This window comes from Choloepus didactylus, chromosome Y, assembly GCF_015220235.1.
Source record: "Choloepus didactylus isolate mChoDid1 chromosome Y, mChoDid1.pri, whole genome shotgun sequence".
NCBI classification, from domain to species: domain Eukaryota; kingdom Metazoa; phylum Chordata; class Mammalia; order Pilosa; family Megalonychidae; genus Choloepus; species Choloepus didactylus.
In genome coordinates this window covers 3,990,630-4,017,178 of record NC_051335.1, presented here as the reverse complement: position 1 = coordinate 4,017,178, position 26,549 = coordinate 3,990,630, and the positions used below count along the sequence as shown (strand labels likewise).

General features: G+C 39.0%; 1 protein-coding gene across 1 annotated transcript in view; it reads left to right on the top strand.

Moving 5' to 3' along the window:
- The window catches only part of ZDHHC9 (zinc finger DHHC-type palmitoyltransferase 9), a 46,401-nt gene extending 20,397 nt beyond the window's left edge, over positions 1 to 26,004 (top strand). Inside the window, 7 exon segments of the mRNA XM_037822858.1 lie at positions 4,164 to 4,322; positions 11,771 to 11,908; positions 12,818 to 12,866; positions 13,627 to 13,729; positions 14,353 to 14,456; positions 14,853 to 14,946; positions 24,455 to 26,004. Coding sequence (XP_037678786.1) covers positions 4,164 to 4,322; positions 11,771 to 11,908; positions 12,818 to 12,866; positions 13,627 to 13,729; positions 14,353 to 14,456; positions 14,853 to 14,946; positions 24,455 to 24,571 — 764 coding nt within the window. The 3' untranslated portion in view covers positions 24,572 to 26,004.
- Positions 26,005 to 26,549: the final 545 nt, after the last annotated feature.

Below are 26,549 nucleotides of genomic sequence, written 5' to 3'. Positions count from 1 at the left end.
TTGATTTAGAAGATTTGTTTGAACATCTTTAATTAATTGTTTCAACTGCATAATCTTAGTTGAGGTGTTAGTTTGTTCCTTTGACTGGGCCGTATCTTCATGTTTCCTGTTGTGACTCATGATTTTTTGCTCTCTAGGCATCTGATTTTCTTGTTTAATTTTTTAGTTGTTTTCTCTCTTTTGCTTAGGGTTTTCTTGGTTGCCTTTGATCTCTAGCTTTTCTTTGTTTCTATTGCTGGCCAGTTGTCAGATTGGCTCTGCCCCCAGTCTTACTCCCCAAATCATATATCCACTGTGGCCTGCCACAGGAATGGGAGGTAGGCACTGGGTGCCCCAGCAGGTTCACTGTGTGTGGTAAGACAAATCTGCTGGCTTCCAGTGGTGCTCTGTTTTCCACCAGCCAGTAAGACCTGGGTTTGTTTTATAGTTCTACTTTAACAGTTGGGTCTTCTGTATTTCTCAGCCAAAATAAGGTCAGGTTTCTTTACAGGGTGTGTAGACCAGATCTTGTGGCCCAAGAAAGGGTCTGGAGCATCTTTTTAAGTGTTTCAATTCCCTTGCACCTTCCAGACTGTCCAAAAGCTGGCAGTGTTCGGTAACTTAATTGTCCTCAGAAGCTGCTTTGCCTCTGAGCATAGGCTGTCTCTACACAGTTGAGCTGAAACTGTGAGATTCCTATGCCCTTAATTTGCTGACCAAAAATCTGCCTTGATGTGGGTCTCCACCTGTGGCAGAGTACTCCCTCAGCTGACCCAGTACTCCAGACATCCCCAAGGGAAGGAAACAGCTGCCAGCTGCTGCTTCCCTCAAGTGTGGGGGAAGGACTTTCACACCAAAGGGCTGGAAACACAGTCTCTGTCCATGTTTTCTCAGTCTCTTTGACTCTTACTGACCTGGGCTTTGGAATATTGTCCCCTGTCCCCCAGGTTTTCAAATGGTGGAAGTGTGTGTCTCACTGCTGTGAGAGATTTTATAGTCTGTGTCTGTAGTGGGAGGGGACCCATCTGCTGATTCTGTGCCTTTCCCACACTGAGACCAAGTGAGGGGGAGGGAGGGTGACCGGCTAGTCCAGGACAGAATGTTCCTACCTGAAAGCTCTTCTCTTTTAATTCGACATTTGCAGGGTCCTTCTCCAGTCTGTATCCTCCTCCAGAGTTTCAAACAATTCAGAATTGTCCTTTTTTTCATTGAAGTACTGGAGAGTTTTCATTAGCTGTTTACATTGCCAGGTTGATGATGTCACTCACCTTATAAATTTTTAGTGTTCTATATTCTGATCCTGTTTAAAATTCCATTTAAATTTTCCATTGACCTGCATCCTGTCAGTGATTATTATTTTTTATTTTTATCTTCTGTTTCTTCCAAATGTTCTACAATCAGCATGTTTTACTTTTATTTTTATATCCTTTGTATTCTGTACTATGGTCTCATTGTTCATCTTTAGTTCTTTGAGTAGCTGTTCTAGGTGCTGTGTCTCTTCTGTTCTTCGGATTTGGGTGCTTGGGCTTGGGTTATCCATATCGTCTGGTTTTTTCATATGCTTTATAATTTTCTGTTGTTTTTGGCCTCTTGGCATTTGCTGAACTTGATAGGGTTCTTTTAGGATTTGTAGACCAATTGAAGTCCTTATCTCTAATTTATCAGATCTACAGCTTCGTGGAGTACACTTTCTTTAACTAACTAGCAGGTGGTGTCCACGAGCCACCTGTTCTCCACAAGCCAGTTCTCCCCTGCTTTGCCTTTGTGGTGAGTGGGGGAGTGAGTCTTGTGGGGTCCAATTGGTGTACCAAGCTTGCGTGTGTAGTTGGTGTTGCCCGCCCTGTATATGGGGTGTTTTTCTGGGCAGTCAGGGAGGGGGGGTGGCTCTAACAATCAAATCTCCCTGGTGATCCTGGAGTTTTAAAGCTGCTGCAATAGTCTAATCCTTCAGTTCAGTCCTGCCACAGTTTGTCTCTGCCACTGACCCACAAGTCCTTGGTATTGCCGTATGGCTCCTGAGACTTGTAAGTGGGTCCCTCTTCCAGGCCGTGCACCCCCTGGTCCTCTGTTGAGGGATGACTATGCTATGTCACAGGTGAGTGCCGTCCCCCCAGGGCGGTTCTGGGTTGCTGGGCTGTGTAGGGATGCTCCCAGTCTGCTGAAATGATGGCTGAATGGGGCTTTGTTAATTCACACTGCTCCACCTTCCCAACTCTGGGACAATCAGCTGAGGTTGCAGGGAAGGCTAATGTCCACGCCCAGTTTTGTGGAGTGTGCCTGTTATTTGAAGCACTTCCGTCACACTGGGTTGTCTGGGGCAGCTCTGGGCTATGGGGCTGGCGATGGGCAGGAGTGTTTCCTGTCCACCAGGATGATGGCTGCGAGCGGACACCCCCCTTTTCTTGGGAAGTTGTGGTGTTTAGTGAAATTTCTCAGCCACTGGATTATTGCCTTTTGTCTGAGAGCTCTCTTAGTTCTGCTCTTGTCTTGACCTGCCCAAATTGCAAGTCTTTGAAGCTTTCTGTATTGGGCTTCTTAGAGTAATTGTTTTACAAAAAGACAAAAGGATTTAAAAAAAAAAAAAAGGGGCCCTTCTCACAGATCTAATGGGTTATTGAAATGCTAAGAGACAAAGCAATTAGGGCCATTAAGGAAAGTTCCACAGGGCAGAGAGATCAGCTTTTCTTTGGGATTTGCATATGAGCCTGAGGGCCTGAGCTCTGCCCTTCCCCTTTCTATGTTCACCAGAACTCCAAAAATCCTCTGCTTTTATTTTGGAGTTTTTCGTGCTGTTTTTTTTCTATGTCTGTCTCCTCTCTGCTGGGCTGGCTGCTCTCAGATTCTCTGGTGTCTGGTCTCAGTCTATGTATGGTTGGAATTTGGATCAATAGAATGAGTTTCCGATAAGAGCTGCCACTGCAGTTCTCCCTTCTCCTTCCCAGAGCTGACAGCCCCTCCTCCCACGGGACTGAGCCTGGCAGGGAGGGGCGCGGGTCCCCTGGCCGCAAAAACTTACAGATTTCGCTGATCTCAGCAGTTCCACATTTTCATGAGTGTTGTATGAAGTATGCCCAAAGTCAGATTGCTCTGTGGTGTCCAGTCCACGCAGTTCCTGGCTTTCTACCTACTTTCCTGGAGGAGTAACTAAAACATACAGCTCACCAGTCCGCCATCTTGCCCCGCCTCTACAGTTATTTTTAAATAATTTTTTCTAATTTTAAATATTACCAGTCTCTTCTATGCATATATTTTATTTTTGCAAAGTGGTTTTCCTTTTGTACATATTGTTTTTAGCTTACATTTTAATTTTGTAATATATTGTGAATATTTTCCTTCGTCACCATTAGTCTATATCATTTTAAATTGCTGCATAATATTCCATTCTATTCATGTATTGTAATTTACTTAACCAACATCCTACTGTGATACTGAAATTATTTTCAGGTTTTCATCGTTAAAAAGTGATTCTGTACCAGAGTAATGCAAGAGATTAATAATAGGGTGGTATCTGGGATGTCTGTATTTTATGCATTATTTTTCTGTAAATCTAAAACTTCTTTGATTAAAACAACAAGTAACTGTGACAAATATCCTTGTATAAACATCTTTTAGTACATCTCTTTGTAATTTTGATAAATTCCTAGAACTGGAATTATTAGATCAGAGAATATAGACATTTAAAATTTTGGTAGCCACTGCCATATTGCTTGCTGATAATGTATGAGAATGACCTTTTCTCCAACCCCTTGCCAACACAACATATTTTTATTCTTTTTTAATAATTGTTAATATGAATAGGTGGCAATGGTATCTTTGAGTTTTAATTTTTATTTCTTTGATTATTAGTTAAGTTGGATGTTTTCATTTCATATGCTTTTTTACATTTTTTATTGTGGTAACATATACAACTTCATGTGATTTAAGCCATTTTTATTTCTTTTATGAATGTTTTTCTGTGTAATCAGACAAAAAACTTGAAGAAACCCTTTTTTATATGTATACAAAAGAATTGCATGGCGCTTAGTGGAATTTGGAGGGTCGTATTCTGTGATGTTGAAAGTCTGATCTGGAAATGCTGGTGTGGGGGAGACAGTGGACCTAGGGAACCTTTGATTACTTTTGGAGAGGCTTTGGGGCTCAAACAATGGCTAGATGTGAGGTAAACTGTGTTTACTGGTGTACAGAAGCTACTAATGGTGCAGTACCCCAGGGCCAGTGACCACCTCCCCATATCAAGAATTTCCAGACAAACAACCAGATTGTGAAACTAAAATACTGTTATACATACAAGGTCTTCCGACCTCCACGGGCCTCCCACTGCAGCATCTGTGATAACTGTGTGGGTAAGTAAAACCAAGGGGACTTTGCCTGGGGTAAGTCTGAGTTGAAGATGAGTGTCTGGGAGATTGTCAATTCTTGGGAAAATCAATGTGAGTGGTACAATAAATCAGAACTCACTTTAGATAAGAAAGAAGCGCCTTAGCAACTCTGAATCAATTGTACTTGTGCAGATCAAATCACAATTTAGATATCCTCTAGTGTAACATAAAAAAACTCTGATAAATGGGAAAATAAACTTTAATTTACCTGTTTTACAAAACCAGATTTTCCTCTGTTGGATGGATCTGTTTCAAGTGGGGCCCACCTTACATAGGAAGAGGAGACCCTAGTTCACTGGAGGGCAGCTTTGGGGGAAGGATGGGCTATGTAAGAAGTAGTGCTCTCAAAAACAAAGTTGCTAGAAGTTATTGAGTTGCTACTGCATACCAGGCACTTGTGCTGTGTGCTTTCCCTTTCTCTCATTTAAGACTCATAAGAGCCCCATGATGTAATGTTATCCCCATTTTGCAGATGGGGAAATAAATGAATCAATTTTATATAGGTTCATGTAATTAGTATGAGATGGAGCTCTATCAAGTCTGAGTCCCAAACCCTCATTCCATATCTGCTATCATTACATGGGTGGTGGGATTATATGTGCATAATACATGGTTCTGTACATGCATCTGCATATATGCAGCTTCATGTATTCACTGCCTCTTGTGTGCTAAACCTTGAGAAAGGTAAGAAACAGGCAGTAAAGATGCACGTCAATAGGCATATATATGAAATTCCTTATAATAGACGTACTTCTAACGTTCTTCATATGTGTAGCGTGTCTGAGTACACTGTTTTCCTCTCACTACCCAATTCCTTAGGCAAAAGTTGGGAGAGCTTGGTATTCGAAGAAGGTCTGATGTGAAGGTTTTTAGTAAATCCCACTCTTTATTAATTCCCTTAAATATAAAGAATTCATACAAATGGATTTTTTTAGAAATCATTAACATTGCAGTAGAAATATGGACATTTCATAAAACAGGAAATACAGTTGGCTGAATAACATGAAGAAAATGTTCATCTCTACTAATAATCAAAGAAATAAAAAAATTAAAAGGGAACCTTTTTAATCCAGAAAATTAGCAAGAAAAAACTGATCCTGCTTAGTCCTACACTGGTAAGAGTGTATATTGAAACAAACTTTTTAGAAAGCAACCTCTTAAGATTCATCGAAAGCCTTAAAACAGGTATACTCTTTGATACCAGTGATTCCTTTTCTAGGGATCTATCCCAAGTAAATATTTAGAGATGTGGTAAGAGATTTAGGTATGGAAATATTTACCTTGGGATTATTATAATAGCAAAAAAAAATGGAAAGAACCTAAGTGTCCACCAATAGATAAGTGATCAAATAAAATGTGAGGCATTCATACAATAAAATTTTATTTGAAAAGTTCATAGCACTTAGAAAGGTAAGTGAAGTAAAACAGGAGATAGGCTACATTTGCAATGTGATCTTATTTACATGTTTAAAAAAATTGTAGCTATGTGTAAAGAAATCTGCACGAAAATATACCAAAATGTTCGTAATTATCTATAGGTTATGGAATTATGAGTGGTTTTGTTTCCATCATTTTCCTTTTTCTTTTTTTTCAAGTTTTCTGCAAGGAGCATGCAATACTTGTATTGTCAAAATAAGTGTGATGTAGGATACAGTAGAAAAGATATCTGAATAAATCTGCATTTTCCAGTGTTTTCATATGACAGGTTTGTTTAAAGTGAGGCTACATCTATGATTTTTGATCCAGATATTACCCTTACTACTTGGGCATGTCATTATTCTGTACACCTTCCTTCTCTCTTATGAAAAGATGTATTGTAGCCCGTTAACCAGGAGGCTGTTCAGCCTTATTTTTTGACAGGTACACAACTCATTGTTCTTTTTTTTTTTAGATTTTTTTTATTTTGAAATAAATTCAAAGTTATATGAACAGTTGCAAAAACAATACTAGCCCCATACACAGAATTCCATCATACCCTGACCCCCCTCCCCCGGTAGCTCAATCCACCAACTTTAACATGCTGTCACATCGCTATTTCTTTCCCTCCCTCCCTCCCTATCTATCATCCATCATCTATTGCTCTGTCTTCTGAACATATGAGAGTTAGCTGCACACATCCTTGAGCATACACTATAATTCATGTATACACTTCCCATGAACAAGAACATTCTTTTATGCAATTTCATTAAGTGCAGCTAAGAAGTACAATAGATTCAACAATGATACAAAGCTTACATTCTATATTTCCTTTTCCTTATGTCTCAACTGTGTCCCTTTGAGCCATCTGTCGTCTATCCTCCAGTCCCATCCAACTTCATCCCTAGCATTCAATTGTCATCTAGTTAGACTGTCTTTTTTTTTTTTTTTTCAGTTGTGGAAATATATATACAGCCTAAATCTTCCCATTCCACCCCCTCCCAAGCCTTTCATTAGTGGGATTAATCATGTTTAGAATGTTGTAATGCTCTTTCCCACCATCCATTACTAGAAATTTCCCTTCACCTCAAACAGCAACCCTACACTCATTTCTTAACTCCCCATTGCCCCTTCCCCCATTTCTCTTAACCCAAACTCTACTTTTCATCTCTATGGTTATATTCTCTGATAATTTCTTTGTGTTTACTGTGGGGCTTAAAATTAACCTCTTAAATCCCTATCAATCTTGTTTTTCTTTGATACCACCTTCACTTCAATAGGACACATAAACTATGTTCCTATACTCCTTCATTTTCCCACCTTTATATAGTTGTCTAAAATTACAGATTTTACATTGAGTTCAAAACCACTGATTTGTCCTTAGAGTTTGTGTATTTTATATCATGTAGGAAGTAACTAGTGGAATTACAGTTCAAAAATTATTGACTTCTATTTGTATTCCATTGTGGTTGGAGAATGTGCTTTGAGTATATTCAATTTTTTTTTTTAAATTTCTTGAGGCTTGTTTTATGTCCCAGCTTATTGTCCCTTCTGGAGAAAGATCTGTGATCACTAGAGAAAAGTGAGTGTCCTGGTGATTTGGGATGTAAGGTACTATATATGTCTGTTAAAATTCTCTATACCTCTTTCTCCTTTCCCTGTCTCTCTGCCAGCAGGGTTCCCCTCAGAATCTGGAGTAGGGCAGGTCTTTAATTGGCAAAGTCTCTCAGCATTTGTTTGTCTGTGAAAAATTTAAGCTCTCCTTCAAATTTGAAGGAGAGTTTTACTGGATAAAGTATTCTCAGTTGGAAATTTTTTTTCTCTCAGAATTTAAATATGTCATGCTATTGCCTTCTCACCTCTATAGTGGCTGCTGAGTGGTCACTACTTAGTCTTATGTTGTTTCCTTTGTATGTGGTGAATTGCTTTTCTCTTGCTGCTTTCAGAACTTGCTCCTTCTCTTCAGTATTTGACAGTCTGATCAGAATATGTCTTGGAGTGGGTTTATTTGGATTTATTCTATTTGGAATTCGCTGGGCATTTATGCTTTGTGTATTTATATTGTGTATAAGGTTTGGGAAGTTTTCCCCAACAATTTCTTTGAATACTCTTTCTAGACCTTTACCCTTCTCTTCCCCTTCTGGGACACCAATGAGTCTTAAGTTTGGATGTTTTATTTTATCTATCGTATCCCTGAGATCCATTTCAGTTTTTTTTTATTTTTTTCTCCATTCTTTCTTTTGTTCTTTCATTTTCTGTTCTGTGGACTTCTAGGACACTGAGATGTTGTTTGGCTTCCTCTAGTCTTGTATTGTGAATATCCAGAGTCTTTTTAATTTGGCCAACAGTTTCTTTTATTTCCATAAGATCCTCTATTTTTTTATTTACTCTTGCAATGTCTTCTTTATGCTCTTCGAGGGTCTTCTTTATGTCACTTATATCCTGGGCCATGGTCTTCTTGATGTCCTTTAAATCCTTTGCCACGTTTTCGTTCCTCGATTGTAGTTCTTTGATTAAATTTGGGAGGTATAGTATATCTTCCGATATTTTGATTTGTGTGTTTGGAGTTGGAGTCTCCATATCTTCTGGTTTTATCATATCCATTAAGGTTTTCTGTTGTTTTTGGCCTCTTGGCATTTGCTTTGCTTGATAGGGTTATTTCAAATTGTAAAAAAAATCAATCTAATTTGTCAAATCTACAACTTGGTGGTGTACACTTTCTCTTACTAACCAGCAGATGGCATCTGTGAGTCACCTATATCCCTCAAGTCAGTTCTCAACCTTGTTTCTGCGATGTGTGGGGAAATTATTCTTGTGGGATCAGTTGGAGAACTCAGTTTGTGTATGTTGCTGGAGCTGTCTGCCCTGAATGTGGAGCATGTGTATGGGTGGCCAGGGAGGAAGGGCAGTTCTAATGTTCAAATCCCCCAGGATCCTGGAGATTCAAGGCCGCCACAGGAGTCTAAGCCTTCATTTTGGTTCAGCCCCAGACCCTCTCTCTCGCTGATCCATAAACCACCAGACTTGGCTTAGCATCCCTGGGTTCTCCAAGCGGATCCCCCCTCCCAGCCATGCTCCTCCAGGAGCTCAGCCGAGGGAATGCTGTGCTATGTCACCAGTACGCGCCGTCCCACAAGGGAAACCCCGGGCCGCCAGGCCGTGTAATGGCACTCCCAGCCTGAAGCAAAAATGGCCAAACGGGGCATCTCAGCCTCCTCCTCCTTGCACAGTTTCTCCTTCCCAGCTCCGGGAAAACTGGAGGGGCTCTGGGCTGTGGGCACGGCCCCAGGCAGGAGTTTATCCAGCCCTCCAGGGGGGCAGCTGTGAGCTGCGGGGTTTCTTTCTGCTTCCGGCTCTCCCCTCCATTCCCCTGAACCCAAGGGTATCTGCTGCAGGCTATCTTCCCGGCCAGACACCAAGAGGCCGGCCCAGCCCCCTCTTGCTGTGTTTTACTGTGTGGTTCCCACAATTGCTGCTGGAGCCGCTCCTTTTGTTTTGTTTTGTTTTAAAAGAGCCAGCTGGTCTCCAAACGCTGAACCCTGGCTTCCCCAGCCCGCTGTGTGGCTGTGGGTCTTCCAGCCAGCTTACTCACTCGTTTCAGAATGCCGACTCCCGGTTTCACCAAGTATATGGCCCCTCTGGAGCTAGGAGCCCTTGTCTAGCTGGTGCATCACTGTAACCAGTATTCTAGGTCACTTTCTGGTTTTTAGCTAGTGTTTTTCATGGAGGCATTTTTTCGCCCTGTCTCAGCTAGCCGCCATCTTAGTTTCTCTCATTGTTCTTTAAAAATGACAGTTTGTTCTTTGTATTTACTTTGATTAATGAAAGCAATTCATGTTCATTGTAGAAAATATGAAAAGTATAGATAGTATAAATAAAACTTAATCCTAAATCACTCTCCATTTTGCTATAATTCCTTCCAGTTTCTCTCATTTGCAAAATTGGATCATACATGATAGAGGTTTATTTTATGCAATTTTATTGAGATATATTCACATACAGTCATCCAAATTGTACAATCAGTTGTTCACAGTATCATCACACAGTTGTGTATTCATCACCACAGTAAATTTTTGAACATTTTTATTACTCCAAAAATAAAAATAAAAATAAGAATAAAAAGAAAAGTAAAAAAGAACACCAAAAACATCCCATCCCCCCCTTCCCTCCATATTATTCTTTACTTTGTGTCCCCTTTTTTCTGCTCATGTGTCCATACACTAGATAAAGGGAGTGTGAGCCACAAGGTTTTCACAATCACACAGTCACACCATTTAAGCAATAGGGTTATGATCATCATCAGGAATCAAGGCTTCTGGATTGCAGTTCAACAGTTTCAGGTATTTCCTTCTCGCTATTCTAATACACTAAAAACGAACAAGGAATATGTATATAATGCATAAGAATAACCTCCAGAGTGAACTCTCAACCCCATTTGAAATCTCTCAGCCACTGAAACTTAATTTTGTTTCATTTCTCTTCCCCCTTTTGGTCAAGAAGATGTTCTCAGTTCCATGATGCTGGGTCCAGCCTCACATGATAGAGTTTTTAATCCTGCTTTTTCCATTTAACATTATATCATGAGTATTTTTCTATGTCTTTAGTAATTTTTAAACATTTTATTATTTTAATGACTGCTTAACCTTAATTTATAATAAATTATGACTGTACTCTTTATTTAGGCAGACCCCTGTCATTAGACATTATTCATTATTCCATTTTATTCATTATTATAAAACTGCAATCAATATTTTGAAGTTAAATTTCTATGCACAAAAAAAATTTCTATGCACATCTCTCTTTCTTTATACATTTCTGGAAATGGATTTATACTGTCAAAGGGGTATGAGCATCATTGAGGCTTTTGACACATACTGTCAAATTGCTTTCCAGAAAGGTTCTCTCAATTATACCCCCACAATCAGTATATTTGAATGTCTGTTTTACCCTATTCTCACTGGATATTATTTCTTATATTCTTATTTTGATAGGTGAAAATCTCTTAATGTTTTTCTAGTATATTTATTAACTGTTTTTCCTCTTTGACTGTTTTCTTGAAGGGATTTTTTTATTTTTGTTATTGATTTGTAAGGACGTTTTGCATATATAGAACATTTGCATATATTTCCAGTTGTGTTCTTTTTTCTCTTTAATTTTCTGTATAGTATTTTTGACATGTATGAAATATTTTTTGAAATTTATGGAGTAAAAAAAATTGTCTTCCATGTTTTTTTCCATTACTTTTATGCTTAAGAAATTCTCCATACAGAGGATAAATGTTCATCTATTCTTAATAGTTGTTTTATGGTTTTATTTTATTTTTCATTTAATTATGTAATTCATCTGAAATTTATTTTGATAGTTTGAGAAAAAAATATCTAACCTTATTTTTCCCCCAAAAGCTAGTTGTCCAAAAATTGTTTATAGAGTAATACTCCCTTTCACCACTGATTTTATATTGCTGCCTTTATTCGACAGTAAATCCTTCTGTATTCTAGAGTCTGAACTTAGGAGGCCACCTACTAAGGTTTTGGTTTTTCTTATTATTTTTTTTTGTTGTAGAATATAACATATATACATAGAAGTAATTTAACAAGTACTTAGCAAATTTCAAATAATATTATAGGTTACAGTTCCACATTTTCAGTTATTTCCTTAATGTGAAATATAACATATATACAGAAAGATACTGAAAAAGCAATGGCTGTGCCACTAATTGACAGAGTGAGGCAGTTCACTTAACCCCTCATGCCTTAGTTTCCTCATCTGAAAAACGGAGAAAAGAATCTTTTCTTTTGCCTAACTTCCAGGGTGATTATGAGGGACAAATGAGATGGATATTAAAATGTTTTGAAAAAGTAAAATATAGAAAGCAGTAATTTTTTTATAATTGAAATAGGCAGTGATCCTGGAGGTCTTTGAATTAGGTATTACATGTGTGGTTGGGTTGCTGTTTGTTCTGGAAGCTTTGGCAGTGGACCCTCTTTCTCTCACAGAGCGCTTTGACCATCACTGCCCCTGGGTGGGGAATTGTGTTGGAAAGAGGAACTACCAATACTTCTACCTCTTCATCCTTTCACTCTCCCTCCTCACAATCTATGTCTTCGCCTTCAACATCGTCTACGTGGCCCTAAGTGAGTATGCAGGGCAGTGTCTGCTGTTGGAGTGGGAAAGGGAGTGGGGGAAGACTTGAGGACAGCTTAGAGGATTGATCAGGTTTCCTTGTGGGACTTTACCATTTGTGAATGCACCTTAGGATCAGTTTGAAATGAGCAGGCCTCCAAACCTCAGCTCACATCAATAAATATTTATCAGTTGTGTTGGTTTCTATGTGGCCGTCTCTTGAGGGCTGGAGCCATAATCACTGGTCTAAACCCAGAGTACTGGGCATTTCTGAGCTGATTCCAAAGGATGGGGGTGTATTTTGGCTATACGCATCCCCTGTTCTTCTGCCTTGTAAGACTGGCCCTATTCTAGATGGTAGAAGAGGTTACAGCAGAGGAAAGAGCTCTTGAAAGAGCCTTTCAAGAGCTCCTGGACTACTTTGGGAGATAGAAAATACACATACATGTGTGTGCATGTACCTACACACACCCAATCAAAACAACCTAAGAGCAGACGGGACATGGAGTTAAATGTGTGTCATTAATCAAGACAACCTGGAAAGAGATGAGTTTCTGAGCTGGATTTTGAACAAGAGAAGAACAAAGGTTAGCGAGAAGAGATTTTCCCTGGGTGTTTTTTATTTCTTTCCTCTGTTAATATGCCAGTACATGCCCAAGATTGGAAGCTAGGAAAAAGGGAAGGAAGCTGATGCTTACCTTCTCTCCAACTCTCTGGTCCAGTTCCTGGTCCTGCATTGGAGACAGGAACCCTGTATTCATGAGACTACCAGCTTGGAGGGGAGAGTCCCTTGCTTGAGTGAGATCTTGTCCCTTGCCAGTTTGTAACAAGGAATAGGGAAGGAAGTGAGTAGGCACTAGGACAGTGTATATTTTTATTCAAGTCACTAATTTTTCTCTCTCCTCTTCCCAATCTCACAGAATCCTTGAAAATTGGCTTCCTGGAGACATTGAAAGAAACTCCTGGAACATATCCTCCCCTGGCAGGATGTCCCTGTGAAGCCCATTAAACTACTTTTCAACGTGCTTTCTCCCTGTAACTCTCCCACCATCTAATTTTTCAAACATTAGAGAGTGCCAAAGTCTAAAATAAATGATATAGTCTTAGTGGTAGTAACCAGAATGGAAGATGGCCAGGTTTTAAAGGAATGCCTTTCCCTCACTCTTCTTCCCCTGCCTCCCTCCTAAGTCCTTCTAAACATGGACTCAGCCTTGACTTCTCTGGTGGGCTGTACTTTGCCTCAATATATGTCTTATGTCACGTACTGGAAGCTCCACCTTCTTGTTACTGCTAAGGCTTATTTTTTTTACAGCAGTTGCATTTCTGAAAGGAAGTTCACATGGGATTTCTGTAAATCACATCCTGTTTTTCCTTCAATTTTTCATTAATAGAGGTTGTTTTCTGATGGGTTTTCCCTTGGCTGTGATGGCCAACATTGTTTAGCTTTGGCCCCTTCCTAGGCTTTCCTTCAAAGAGCTAATGATGAATAAACATTCAAATATGCTAGGGATGGAAGAGATCTATTTGTAGTAAATAGAACAAGATCCTTTACCTTTCACAAGGGATATATCCAGTGAGTTTAGAATTCATCTGTTGTTATATATGAATATTTGGCCATTTGTGACATTCATTCCAAGAGGTAAAAATGGTGTGGCTGATGCCATGAGTATGGGCTGAGGCCTTGAGTTCCCCGGGGTGGATTCTTAAACATTTCTTAACAGCATATCACTGTTCTAGAAGTACTCATTTGCTTCTTCACACTCTGGTCCGTCGTGGGACTGACTGGATTTCACACTTTCCTCGTAGCTCTGAACCAGACAACCAATGAAGATGTGAGTCAACTTTCCCTTCTCCTCATATATTATTCTTTTCCCAAATGCCTATTCCCTCATTTCCTGCTAAAGAATTTAGTCTCCAGGGCCTGGGAGGTCAAAGCAGGCAAAAACCTGGTGTGTAGGATTATTCAATCAGGTGTATATGTGTGGAAGAGAAAGCAGACTATTGCTTTATCTGTAGGATATTAGAAAAAAGAGATTGAAAAGTTGGGTGAGTACAAGGCTGTATATAGGTCCTTAAAGGCTAACTGGGGACTTTGGAATTGGAATGGAGAAGGATAGTTGCACTGACTAAATCTTTGCTTTTTAAGAATTACCAATTAATCCGTGTTCATTGTACAGGATCAGAAAATACAGATGAGCAAAAAGAAATTAAGTTCCTATAACTTAACCTCCTAGAGTTCACCATTGTTATGGTATAATTTATAATTTTCTAGACTTGTCTAGACTTGTCCCCATTTTTGTTTATATGTATTTTATACATATATATTTAATAAAAATAATTCATGTCATTCAATTACCTGCTTTTTTCATTCATTCTATTATGAACATTTTCCCGTGTCTATGTATCTATATCTTCAACATAATTTTTGATGTAAGCCTTGGCTTTTGTCTTGCAGATCAAAGGTTCATGGACAGGGAAGAATTGTGTCCAGAATCCCTGCAGCCATGGCAACATTGTGAAGAACTGCTGTGAAGTGCTGTGTGGCTCCTTGCCCCCCAGGTACTTGGGAGCCTAGAAGGTCCTGCGGTTCTTGGGATGAACAACTCAACCTGATCCTATTACCTGGTCTTATGCATTCTTCTGAATGTGGCTTCTTGGTATCAAATAGATTTTCCTGGGGATTGTCCCTTGGAACCATATTGACATGAGTCATAGAGCATGAGCTTGTTGTTTTGGAAGGATGGACCTTTTGTTCATATTTCATTTGTTTGTTCCCTGGTTAAATGTGATGTTCCTTGGTTTGTGAGAGAAAAAAAATGAATGGAAGACAGTAGATGTGCTTGGATCAGACTAGATTTGTGTTTTCCAGTATATGTAGCAGGGTTCAGTGGGATGGGTGGGTAGAGGAGTGAATGCAAAGTGCTTTATTAATTATCCTATCTCCTCGCCCTTTAGTGTGCTGGATCGAAGGGGTATTTTCCCCTGGAAGAAAGTGGAAGTCGACCTCAGTACTCAAGAGACCAGTAGCAGCCTCTTGCCACAGAGCCCAGTAAGTCTTTCTGACTTTAAGGCTAAGTCAGTTAGAGAGGGTGTAGGCTAAATTTACAGCTTAAATATATAATTGGGCAATTTTGTATCCTAGTCACCCCAGCATCCCTTACCTGTTTCTACCCTGATGTTGCCTTCAGATCCTTGTGCCCTTGAATTGGATTGAGATGTACTAATTTATTCAAAATATATTGAGCAGCTACTCTGTGCCAGCCACTATGCTTCATGCTAGGGATACACCACTATCAAGGCAAATGATGTTCCTGCTCTCAAGTAGCTCATTGTCTAGTGAGCACAGGAGACGAAAATAGGCCATTGCTCAATGTTGTGAAAAGTGCCTTGATAAGAGAAGAACGAAATGCTGTAGAAGCAGAGAGAGGGGTCAGGGGATAGTATTACAGCTAGTGAGGTGGTTACCTTTGTAGAAGGGGACTTCCTCATTGGAATTGCAGAGTTTGTGGAAACTACCCCAGCTGCCCTGCCCAAGAAAGACTTTATAAAGTAGGCGTGATCGTAAAAAGTTGTTACTTGAACTTTCTTTTTTTGTAATAGCTTTATTGAGATACAATTAATATACCATACAGTTCACCTATTTAAAAATACACAATTCACTGGATTTTAGATGTATAATTCACAGAGTTGTACAGTCATCACAACACTTAATTTTTTTATGTTGGATCATTTGCCTCATTCCTTGAAATTTTAATTTCCTTATTTGTAAAGTAAGGAGTTTTTAGTGCATTTTCTTTAAATTCCTTTAACCTTCTACCTTGTTATGTTCCGGGCTTTACAAAAATGCCTTTTCTCATGCATTAAGCTGAACTGAATTTTATCACCTTTTCTGACTTACTCATAATATATAAACAAAACTCTCCTTGTCTTTAGTATCTCTTTTTTTAAAAAATGCAGTTTTGTTGAGATATTTTTGCACATTGTATGTTGCATCCAAAGTATACAATCAGTGGCTCACAGTGTCATCATGTAGTTGTGTATTCATCACTACAATCAATTTTAGAACATTTTCATTACTCCAAAAAATAATAAAAATATAAAAGACCCAAAATATCCCATACCTCTTATCCCCCCATTATTTATATAAATTTTTGTCTTTGTTTTATTACTCATCTGCCCATACACTGGGTAAAGGGAGTGTCAGTCACAAGGTTTTCATAGTCATGTGATAAAAGCTGTATAGTTATACCATCATCATTGAGAATCAAAGCTACTGCATTACAATTCAACAGTTTCAGGCATTTCTTTCTAGCTATTCTAATATAGTAGAAACTAAAAAAGGAATATCTATATAATGCGTAAGAATAACCTCCAGAATGACCTCTCAACTCTATTTGAAATCTCTTAGCCACTGGAACTTTATTTTGTTTCATCTCTTTTCACCATTTTGGTCAAGAAGACTTTCTCAATCCCATGATGCCAGGGCCAGGCTCATCCCTGGGAGTCATGTCCCACATTGCCAGGGAGACTTACACCCCTGGGAGTCATGTCCCACACAGAGGGGAGGGTAGTGAGTTAATTTTCAGAGTTGGCTTAGAGATATAGACCACATCTGCACAACGAAAGAGGTTTTCTGGGGGTGACTCTTAGGCATAGTTATAAGTAGGCTTAGTTTCGCCATTGGAAAGATAAGTTCCATAAGGACGAGGGCTTGACTTATTAAACTTAGAGACCCCTATTGCTTAAGAGAATAGCAGGAATTCTCCAGGTGGGGAGGTTTAATAGTTCCACATTTTTCCCCGGGGGACTTTGCAAATACTTTTTTATTTTCTGCCAAAAATATTCTGGAATGTATTGGGGATATTACATTAGCCTGTACAGAATAACAAGAACTCATTCCCTATTCTAGGTTCCATGTAATTATGTTGTTTCAATAAACTGACCAGACAGATTAAATTAGATAGTATGCCACAGAAAATATAAATTTTATACAAAATAAATCTCCTTTCCTTTGGTCTCACACAGAAATTGGACTTTTAAAAATACAGTCAATATCATCCGTTACCCTGTATTCTAATTTACGTTAGTTCTAGCCAAGTCCATGTCATTCGTATCTCTAATTTTAGCCTGATCTCTTTTTCATCTGCTTTAACGTTTGCCGTATGGAGTAATACTGACTTACAGAGCGGCTGAACTCTAACCCTGAGTCCCAGGTATCATATAGATACCTAAATTTCCAGGGAATTACCAGGTTATACACAAAGAGCACAGTGTCTCAGAATTTAGAAATAAGTTATAACACAGGAATAGATGTGACTGCTGTAAGAGTTTATAATCTAGGAACCTTTACAAGAAGCCTTACTGAACATTCTGTACTCCTTAATCACTGATTGCCCAATCTCTGCCTCCATTGTATCTACAGATAATCTATGTTCTCGAATTCAGTTCTCAGCATTTGCTCATTATAGTTAGTTTGTATTAATGGGGTCTTACAAAATATGTCTGTTTATTTTTGGCTTATTTCACTCAACATTAATGTCCTCAAGATTCATTCACCTAATTGCATGCCTCATGACTTCAGTCCTTGCAGCCACACAATATTCTGTTGTATGTATGCACCACAGTTTGCCCCTCCATTCATACATCAATGTACCTAGGCTACCTCCATCTGTTGCAAATTGACAATACTTAGTTTTAAAATATTTTCATTACTCTCCCTCAAAACCTTGTACCTATCAGCAGTCACTCCTAGGCAACTACTAATCTACTTTCCGTCTCTATAGATTTGCCTTTTCTGGACATTTCATATAAATGAGATCATGCAATATGTGGCTTCTTTCACTTAGCATTGTTTTCAAGGTTCATCTGTGCTGTAGCATGAATTAATCCTTCATTCCTTTTTTTGGCTGAATAATATTCCATTGTATGATTATACCATATTTTATTTATCCATTCATCAGTTGACAGACATTTGGGTTGTTCCCACCTTTTGGCTGTTATTAGTAATTCTGCTATGAACATTCAGGGACATGTTTTTGTGTGACTGTTTTCATTTCTCTTGGCTATCTACCTGAGAATGGAATTGCTGGATCATATGGTAGTTATGTATTACCATAGTATGGCTGGACTGACTGTTTTCCGAAGTGGCTGCATGATTTTACGTTCCCACTGGGAGTGTCTGAGGGTTTCAGTTTCTCCAAATCCTCACCAAGACTTGTTATCTGTCTGATTATAGCCATCCTAGTGGGTGTGAAGTGATACTTCATTGTGGCTTTGATTTGCATTTCCCTGATGACTAATGATGTTGAGCATCTTTTCATGTACCTGTTGACCATTTGTATATCTTCTTTGGAGAAATGCCTATTCATATCCCTTGTCCATTTTTAAATTGGGATGTCTTTTTGTTTTTTATTTGTAAGAGTTCTTTATATCTTCTGTATACAAGCCCATTATCAAATACATGATTTGCAAATATGTCTCTCATCTTATGGGTTATCTTTTGACTTTATTGGTGGTATACTTTGAAATGCAAAAGTTTTTAATTTGCTGAAATCCAGTTGATTATTTCTTTTCTGGCTTGTGCTTTTGATGTCAGATCTAACAAAACATTGCCTAATCCAAGGTCATGTAGATTTATGCCTCTTTTCTTTCTTCTCAGAGTTTTGTAGTTTTAGCTCTTACATTTAGATCCGTTTTGAGTTAATTTTTATATATGGTGTATGATAGGGGCTACAGATTCTTTCTTTTGTACCTGGATACCCAGTTGTACCAGTATCATTTGTTGAAAAGACTATTCTTTCTCACTGAATTGTCTTGGCACCCTTGTCAAAAATCAGTTGATCATAAATGTGAGACTTTATTTCTGGACTCTCAATTCTATTACATTGATCTATGTATCTGTCCTTATGCCAGTACTACATGGTCTTGATTACTTGTAGCTTCATAGTAAGTTTTGAAATCAGAACGTGTGAGTCCTCCAACTTTGTTTTTCTTTTTCATGATTGTTTTGGCTGTTCTGGGTCTCTTGAATTTCCATATGACTTTTAGGATCAGTTTGTCAATATCTGCAAAGAAGGTGGTTGGAATTTTTTTTGGAATTGTATTGAATCTATAGATCAGTTTGGAGAATATTGCCTTCCTATCAATATTAAGTCTTCTGATCCATAAACATGGGATGTCTTCTCATTTATTTAGGTCTTCTTTAATTTCTTTCCGCAATGTTTGTAGTTTTCAGAGTATAATCTTTGCACTTCTTTTGTTAAATTTATTCCTAAGTATTTTATTCATTAAAAAAAAACTTTGTTTAGAAATAATTTCAAACTTATAGGACAGTTGCAAAAATAATACAAATCCTCTCTGGAGAACTCCAACATACCCATCCCCTAACCCAGATACCCAGATCCACCAATTTCAACATTTTGCCACCTGTGCCATATCTTTTCCTTCCTTCCTTCCTCCCTCCCTCCCTTCCTTCCTTCCTTCCATTCCTGTTTGCTAGAGCTTCCATTATGCAAAATATCAGAAATGGATTCACTTTTACAGAAGGGATTTATTAGGCTACAAATTTACAGTTCCAAGGCCACAAAAGAATGCAAACCAAGGCATCAACAAGAGGATATGTTCACCGAAGGAAGGCCAATGGCATCTAGAACACCTCTGTCAGCTGGGAAGGCATGTGGCTGGTATCTGCTAGTCCTATGCTCTTGGGTTGCATTTCAAAATGGCTTTCTCCAAAATGTCTCTGGCCTTCTGTCTCTCTTAGCTTCTCTCAGCTCTTTGCTTGGTTCTCCCAGGGCATTTCTCTCTAAGCATCTTGCAGTCCTCTCTTAGCTTCTCCAGGGAAAACTCTGGGCTTCATCTCTTAGCTTAGCATCTCCAAACGTCCTTCTGTCTGCATTTCCAGGCATCTTCAAGCATCAGCATCTGTGTTGGCTCTTGAACTCTCTTAAGTACTTCAGTGAACTAATCAAGACCTACCTGGAATGGGCAGGGCCACATCTCCATGGAAATAATTTAATAAAAGGTCTTACCCCCAGTTGGGTGAGTCACATCTCCTTGGAAACACTCAATCAAAAGTTCCACCCTTATCAAAAGACTAATAAATCTGCCCCCACAAGATTGCATTAAAGAACATGCTTTTCTGGGGGACATAATATATCCAAACCAGCACACCATCTATCTACTTCCTGAGCATTTGAGAGCTGGTTGCACACATCATAATCTTTGAACACATAATACTTCCCTATACATTTCCTATGAACAAAAATATTCACTTATGTGATCTCCTTAAGTACAGTTATCAAGTTCAAGATCTTTAACATTGATATAAAGCTTACATTCTATATTCCAGTTTTTTCATATGTCCCAATAATATCCTTTTGAGCTTTTTCTCCTCCATTCTTAGAAATCCAGTATTATGTATTTCATTTAATTGTTATTATCTCTTTAGTTTCTCTTTATTTCTTTTTCTTGAATTATGAAAACATGTACTACATAAATCTTCCCATCTCAACCCCTCCCAAGCATACCATTCAGTGGGATTAATCACATTCACAGTTTTGCGGTACCATCCCCACCATCCATTACTAGAATTTTGCCTTCACCCCAAGTAGAAACCCATTTTGCATTAATTCTCCATTGTACCTTTCCCACACCCCTGGTAACTTGTGTTCTATTTTCCGTTTTTATGAGTTTCCATATCCTCTGATACTTTCTTTGTGGTTGCTATGAGCTTAAATTTAATATCTTAAATCTGTAACAGTCTTCTTTGTTTTGTTACCAACTTAACTTCAATAGCATACCTAAACTGTGTTCCTGTATCCCTCCCTCCCCATACCTTTATGTAGTTCTTGTCACAAATTCATATTTATATGAGTCCCAAACCACTGATCTATCATTACATTTTCTGCATTTGCCCTTTAGATCATGTAGGAAGGAAAAAAAGTACAGTTAAAAATTCAATAGTACTGGCATTTATATTTACCCATGTCATTACCCTCACCAGAGAGCTTTATTTCTTCTTGCAGCTTTGATTTATTGTCTATTGTCCTTCCCTTTCAACTTAAAAAACTAACTCTCTTTAGTGTCTATTGTAGGGCTGGTCTAGTGATGAAGAACTCCCTCAGCTTTTGTTTGGGAATGTCTTAATCTCTCCCTCACTTTTGAAAGACAATTTTGTTAGATATAGAACTCTTGGTTAGCAGTTTTTTGCTTTCAGCACTTTAAATATGTCTTCCACCACTTGCTTGCCTCCATGATTTCTGATGAGAAATCAGCACTTAACCTTGTGACTCCCTTGTATGTGATGCATTGCTTCTTTCTTGCAGCTTTCAGAGTTCTCTATCTTTGGCATCCAGCAGTTTGATTATAGCACAGTATGGTGTGGCTTTTTGTGGGCTTATCCTGTTTATAGTTTTTTTTAGCATTTTGAATATGTATATTCATGTCTTTTGTTAAATTTGGGAAGTTTGGAAGTTTTCAGCCATTGCTTCTTTGAATATTTTCTCTGCCCCTTTCTCTCTTTCTTCTCCTTCTGGGACTCCCACAGGGTGTATATTGGTACACTTGCTGGCATCCCACAGTTTCCTGAGGCTCTGTTCACTTTTCCTTATGCTTTCCTCTTTCTGCTCCTCAGACTGGATAATTTCAGTTATCTTATCTTCAAATTCACTGATTCTTCTTCCAGCTCCAATCTGCTGTTGAACCCTTCTAGGGAACTTAAAAATTTCTGTTACTGTGGTCTTCTGCTCTGTTTTGTTCCTTTTTTTAAAATTCATTTTTATTGAGATATATTCACATACCATGCAGTCATACAAAGCGTACACAGTACCATTATATAGTTGTGTGTTCATCACCAAAACTAATTTTTGAACATTTTCATTACCACACACAAAAAAATAATAAGAATAAAAATTAAAGCGAAAAAAGAACAATTAAAGTAAAAAAAAGAACCCTGGGTGCCTTTTTATTGCCCCCATTTTTCTACTCATTCATCCATACCCTGGACAAAGGGGAGTGTGGTCCATATGGCTTTCCCAATCACATTGTCACCCCTCATAAGCTACATTTTTATACAGTTGTCTTCAAGATTCATGGGTTCTGGGTTGTAGTTTGATAGTTTGATATTTACTGCTAGCTATTCCAATTAGTTAGAACCTAAAAAGTGTTGTTTATATTGTGCGTGTTTGTTTCCTTTTCAGAATTTCCATCTCTCTATTGTTACTCTCTTTGTATTGATCTATTATTTTCCTGATTTCCTTTAGTTCCTTTGTCCATGTTTTCCTTTAGCTCTTTGAGCATATTTAGGATCATTTAAAAAAAGTCTTTGTCTGTAATGTCCCAGGTTTGATCCTCCTCATTGATGGTTTCTAATGCTTTAATCTCCTTTGCCTGGACAGTTGCTTCCTGTTTCTTTGTATGTTTTGTAATCTTTTGTTGAAACCTGGACATTTGGGTATTTTATTGTGTTACCACAGAATTTAGACTCTGAGGTATCTGTTCCTTAAGCTTGTATCCAACTAGTGTTATGACACAGCTTTCATTGAATGCCAGGAGCTAGCACCAAAATGAAGGAAAAACAGATAACACTTTTTCCAGTCTTTGCATATTGACCTGTTTAAGTGCTTCTCTTCAGAGCTTATCCATACAAGGAGTTTAAAGAATAGTTCCAGGCCAAAATGTAGGGGCCTGGTCCTTTCTGGACATGCATCTTGTCTTGGGCATGTGCTTTTGATGCTAGGAATTCACACATTGACACGGACAAATGCCCCCTCTTCCCTAGGAAATAGTTTCTTCACAGTCTCAGGCAGCATGACTTGACTGCTCTCCTACAGCATTTTAGAGGAGAGCTGTGTAAGCTGACTTCTACATGCAAGGCAAGCTCTGGGACAATGAGTCCCTCAGGCCACCACCAGACTGGGCCAGACAGACATGCTCCCAGTATGTGAATGAGGGTTACTCTGCTTCCTCTGTAACTGGGACCAGGGACCTGCACTGGGAGCATGGGTCAGCTCTGGATCAAACTGGTGTGGGGTGGGGAGGGGCCAACCACGGTGCCACAAGATCCTACCACTTTTAGGTAGCCTTTTTCTTGATTAGGTGCTTTCCCTGTTCCTGCAGTCCTTTAACTGTTTTCTAGAGCTTTTAGAAAGATGTTTCTATCTGTTCTTGCTGGTTGTTCAGTGCTTCTCTGGTGGGATGGAGCTCTGAAGTGTCTCACTCTGCCATCTTGATCAGGGTGGGGCCATTTTATTCTTTTATTATTATTATTAGAGAAGTTGTGAGTTTATAGAACAATCATGCATAAAATACAGGATTCTCATATACTACACTATTAACACCTTGCATTGGTATGGTACATTGGTTACAGTTGATGAAACCACATTTTTATAATTGTATTATTAACTATAGACCATGGTTTAACTTAGAGTTCCCTGTTTGTGTTGTGCAGTTCCACAGATTTTTTTTAAATTTTATTCTAGTAACATATATACAACCTAAAATTTTCCCTTTTAACCACATTTAAGTATGTAATTCGATGCTGTTAATTATGTTTACAATGTTGTGCAACCATTACCACCATCTGTCACCAAAACCTTTCCATCATCCCAAATAGAAACTCTGTACATTTTAAGACTTGATTCCCTACCTGCATGCCAGCCCCTGGTAACCTATATTGGTTCTATTGTAAATAGAATTGTTTTCCTTATTTCATTTTCAGATTGTTCAGTCAGAGTGTATAGCAATATTATTAATTTTTGCATGTTGATCTTGTATCCTGCACCCTCACTGAACATGTTTACTAGCTCTAATAGTTTTTTTGGTGGATTTGAACTTTCTTTTGAAATAGAATTCTACTTTAAGTGAATGCTTTTTGTAGAAAGGTTAATTGTTCTCTCATTTGCCTTTCCTACATTTCGAATCTTCTTTTTGAAGTAGGGCATACCCATGTTTATATATTATCATTTTGAATATCGTTTTCCTGATGAAACTTGTCTGAAATTGTAACAATCTAGGCCAGTGATTCTGGGCTGAATGTGGGGAAGAGTAGTGTAGTAGAATCACTCAGGGGGCATTTTCAAACCACATAATCATCTGAAGATTTTGATATCTCCCCATTTTTGGTTTAGAATCACTTCCAGCAAGCCATGTGTTGGGGCAGAAATAAGATCGAGAATTGCTGGGTCAGGCTTTGTTAGACAAGTACATTATAACATTCTGTTGTGAAGGGTGGGGGAGCTCTGTGTAATTATTTGTCCTTATTTATGGCCCCTATTTATGGCCCCTTTTATTTGTCACTCCCATTATTTGTAGCCCCTGTTTGTATTATCATGAATAATAGTGGAAACATCTATCCACAACAGATGGCTATGAATAGAACTCAAACTTCAGTTACATTCTGCTGAGAAGATGATAGGCTGATCTTGGGTCTGAATTTGGTGTCAGTGGCTGCATATCTTACACTTGGATTCAGAGGAAGAGTGCAGTGTCTACTGGTAATCTCCATTTGGACTTTTGAGGGAGAGTTTGTATTGAATTTGATACCATTTCTTTTTCAGGTCCCAACAGAACACCTGAGTTCAAATGAGATGCCAGAGGAAACCAGCACTCCAGAAGAGATGCCACCCCCAGAGCCCCCGGAGCCACCACAGGAGGTCACTGAAGCTGAGAAGTAGCCTATCTATGGAAGAGACTTTTGTTTGTGTTTAATTAGGGCTATGAGAGATTTAAGGGGAGAAAAGAAACCTGAGACAGAGAGCAAGTAAGCTGTCCCTTTTATTATTTTTCTTTGCTCTTTATTCTTCCAGTTGCACACTGGCATTTTCTTGCTGCAAGCTTTTTTTCTAGACTCAAGGCAGTAACAGAAGATGTCAGTCATCTCTGGTAACTGGACAAATTGCTCTCTTGGGCCCTGGCAGTGGTTTTCCATGGCCTCAGCCATGATGTCTTCTTGGACTCCCCTCTCTTCCTTCTAGATCCCAGCTCTCCTGCTTGGGGTCATTGGTCTAATTCTGGCGTTAAAAGTTCTTGAGTTTGGCTGAAGTCCTTTCAAGCTGCTGCATGTCATCAATACAGAGGCAATCACAGAGACCTCTGGCCAGGGAGTACTAATTGGGTTCTTGTGGCCTTCAGAATTGAAGAGAATGGAGAAAGTGGAGTTGTAGGAGTCTCCTGGCTACTAAAGTGCCAACATTGCCAGCTAATCCTTTTAGGAATGGGGCAGGCACCTTCCACTTGTATTTATTCATGGAGCTTTTCCTTTGTTCCCCCTCCACTCTCTAACACCCACGCTCCACTGTTTTTCAATTAGATATATGTAAGTAGTTGTAGTAGAGATAACAATTTACATTTCTTGTAGACTACCTGGAAAGTTTTTAATGTCTGTGCCATTCTCAATAAGAATTTATGTGATGCCAATGGCATGTCCCCTCACACTCTCTGTCTCATCTTGCCTCCTTTCTCATTAGCCCCTTTTAAGGTGTTTTTTCCTTTTGACTCTTGCTCCCATTAGGAGCAGTAATGGCAGTAATAAAAGTCTGCACTTTGTTGGTTCCTTTTCCTCAGAGGAAGCCCGAGTGCTCACTTAAACACTATCCCCTCAGACTCCTTGTGTGAAGTCTACAGAGTCCCTGAATGCACAAATGGGAAATCAAGGCACAGAGAGGCTCTTCTCTCCTTTCCCTCAATGTCTCCTAAAAAAAGAAAAAAAAAAGAAAAAAAAGGATAACCAGTTACTTCCATAAGCCTAGGCTGAGTGAGGAGGGAAACCCCAGCACTGCTGCCCTCCTGGGTAACCCACTCCAAGGCCTTGGGCTATTGTAACCACACCGGGGGCTTCCTCCAAGCCCCACTCTTCCAGCACTTCCACCGGCAGAGTCTCAGAGCCTCTTCACCCTGGGGGTGGGCTGTGGCCCCCAGTCAGCTCTGCTCAGGACCTGCTCTATTTCAGGGAAGAAGATTTATGTATTCTATGTGGCTATATTTCCTAGAGCACCTGTGTTTTTCTCTTTCTAAGCCAGGGTCCTGTCTGAATGACTTATGGGGAGGGGGGAAGTATAAACCAGAACTTTTAATCTATTTGAAGGCAATTAAACTGTGTCTAATGCAATCTGCCTGCCTCCTCCTTCCCTCTTCCATTTCAAGAACCACCATCGAGGTATGAATGTTTCTGTGTATGGGGTAGGGGTGGGTGTCAAAAGATGTTGCTTGTTACTACCTGTACTTTCATTTTCCTGGGTACCCTTTGTGTTGAAGAGATACCTCCCCAACTCTCCATTGATCTATACTACATCTGGGCTGAAGTTTTCCTTCTACTGGGCTAGGACAAAGGGCTTTCAAGGCAATATACAGTGATAAAAAGATTGGGAGGGTAGCGGGGTGGGGGTGGGGCGGTATATTTACCCTACTTAAGACAAGTTATTTATTAGGATATTGTTTTTAGGCAGATGAATGCTGTTAATTGCAAATGAGTCTTAGTTATTAAAACAGGTTTATCAAGGCCTTCTCTTGGAAATATTTTGTTAGTGAGCTTTTTCAAGTGATGATATGTATTTCTTTTTAAATATTCTATAATGAAGAGTCCTTATCAATTCCTACCTTGCTCTTCCCAGTTAATTGAAATTAATGAAATATGACTGCTCCCAGATTTTCTCC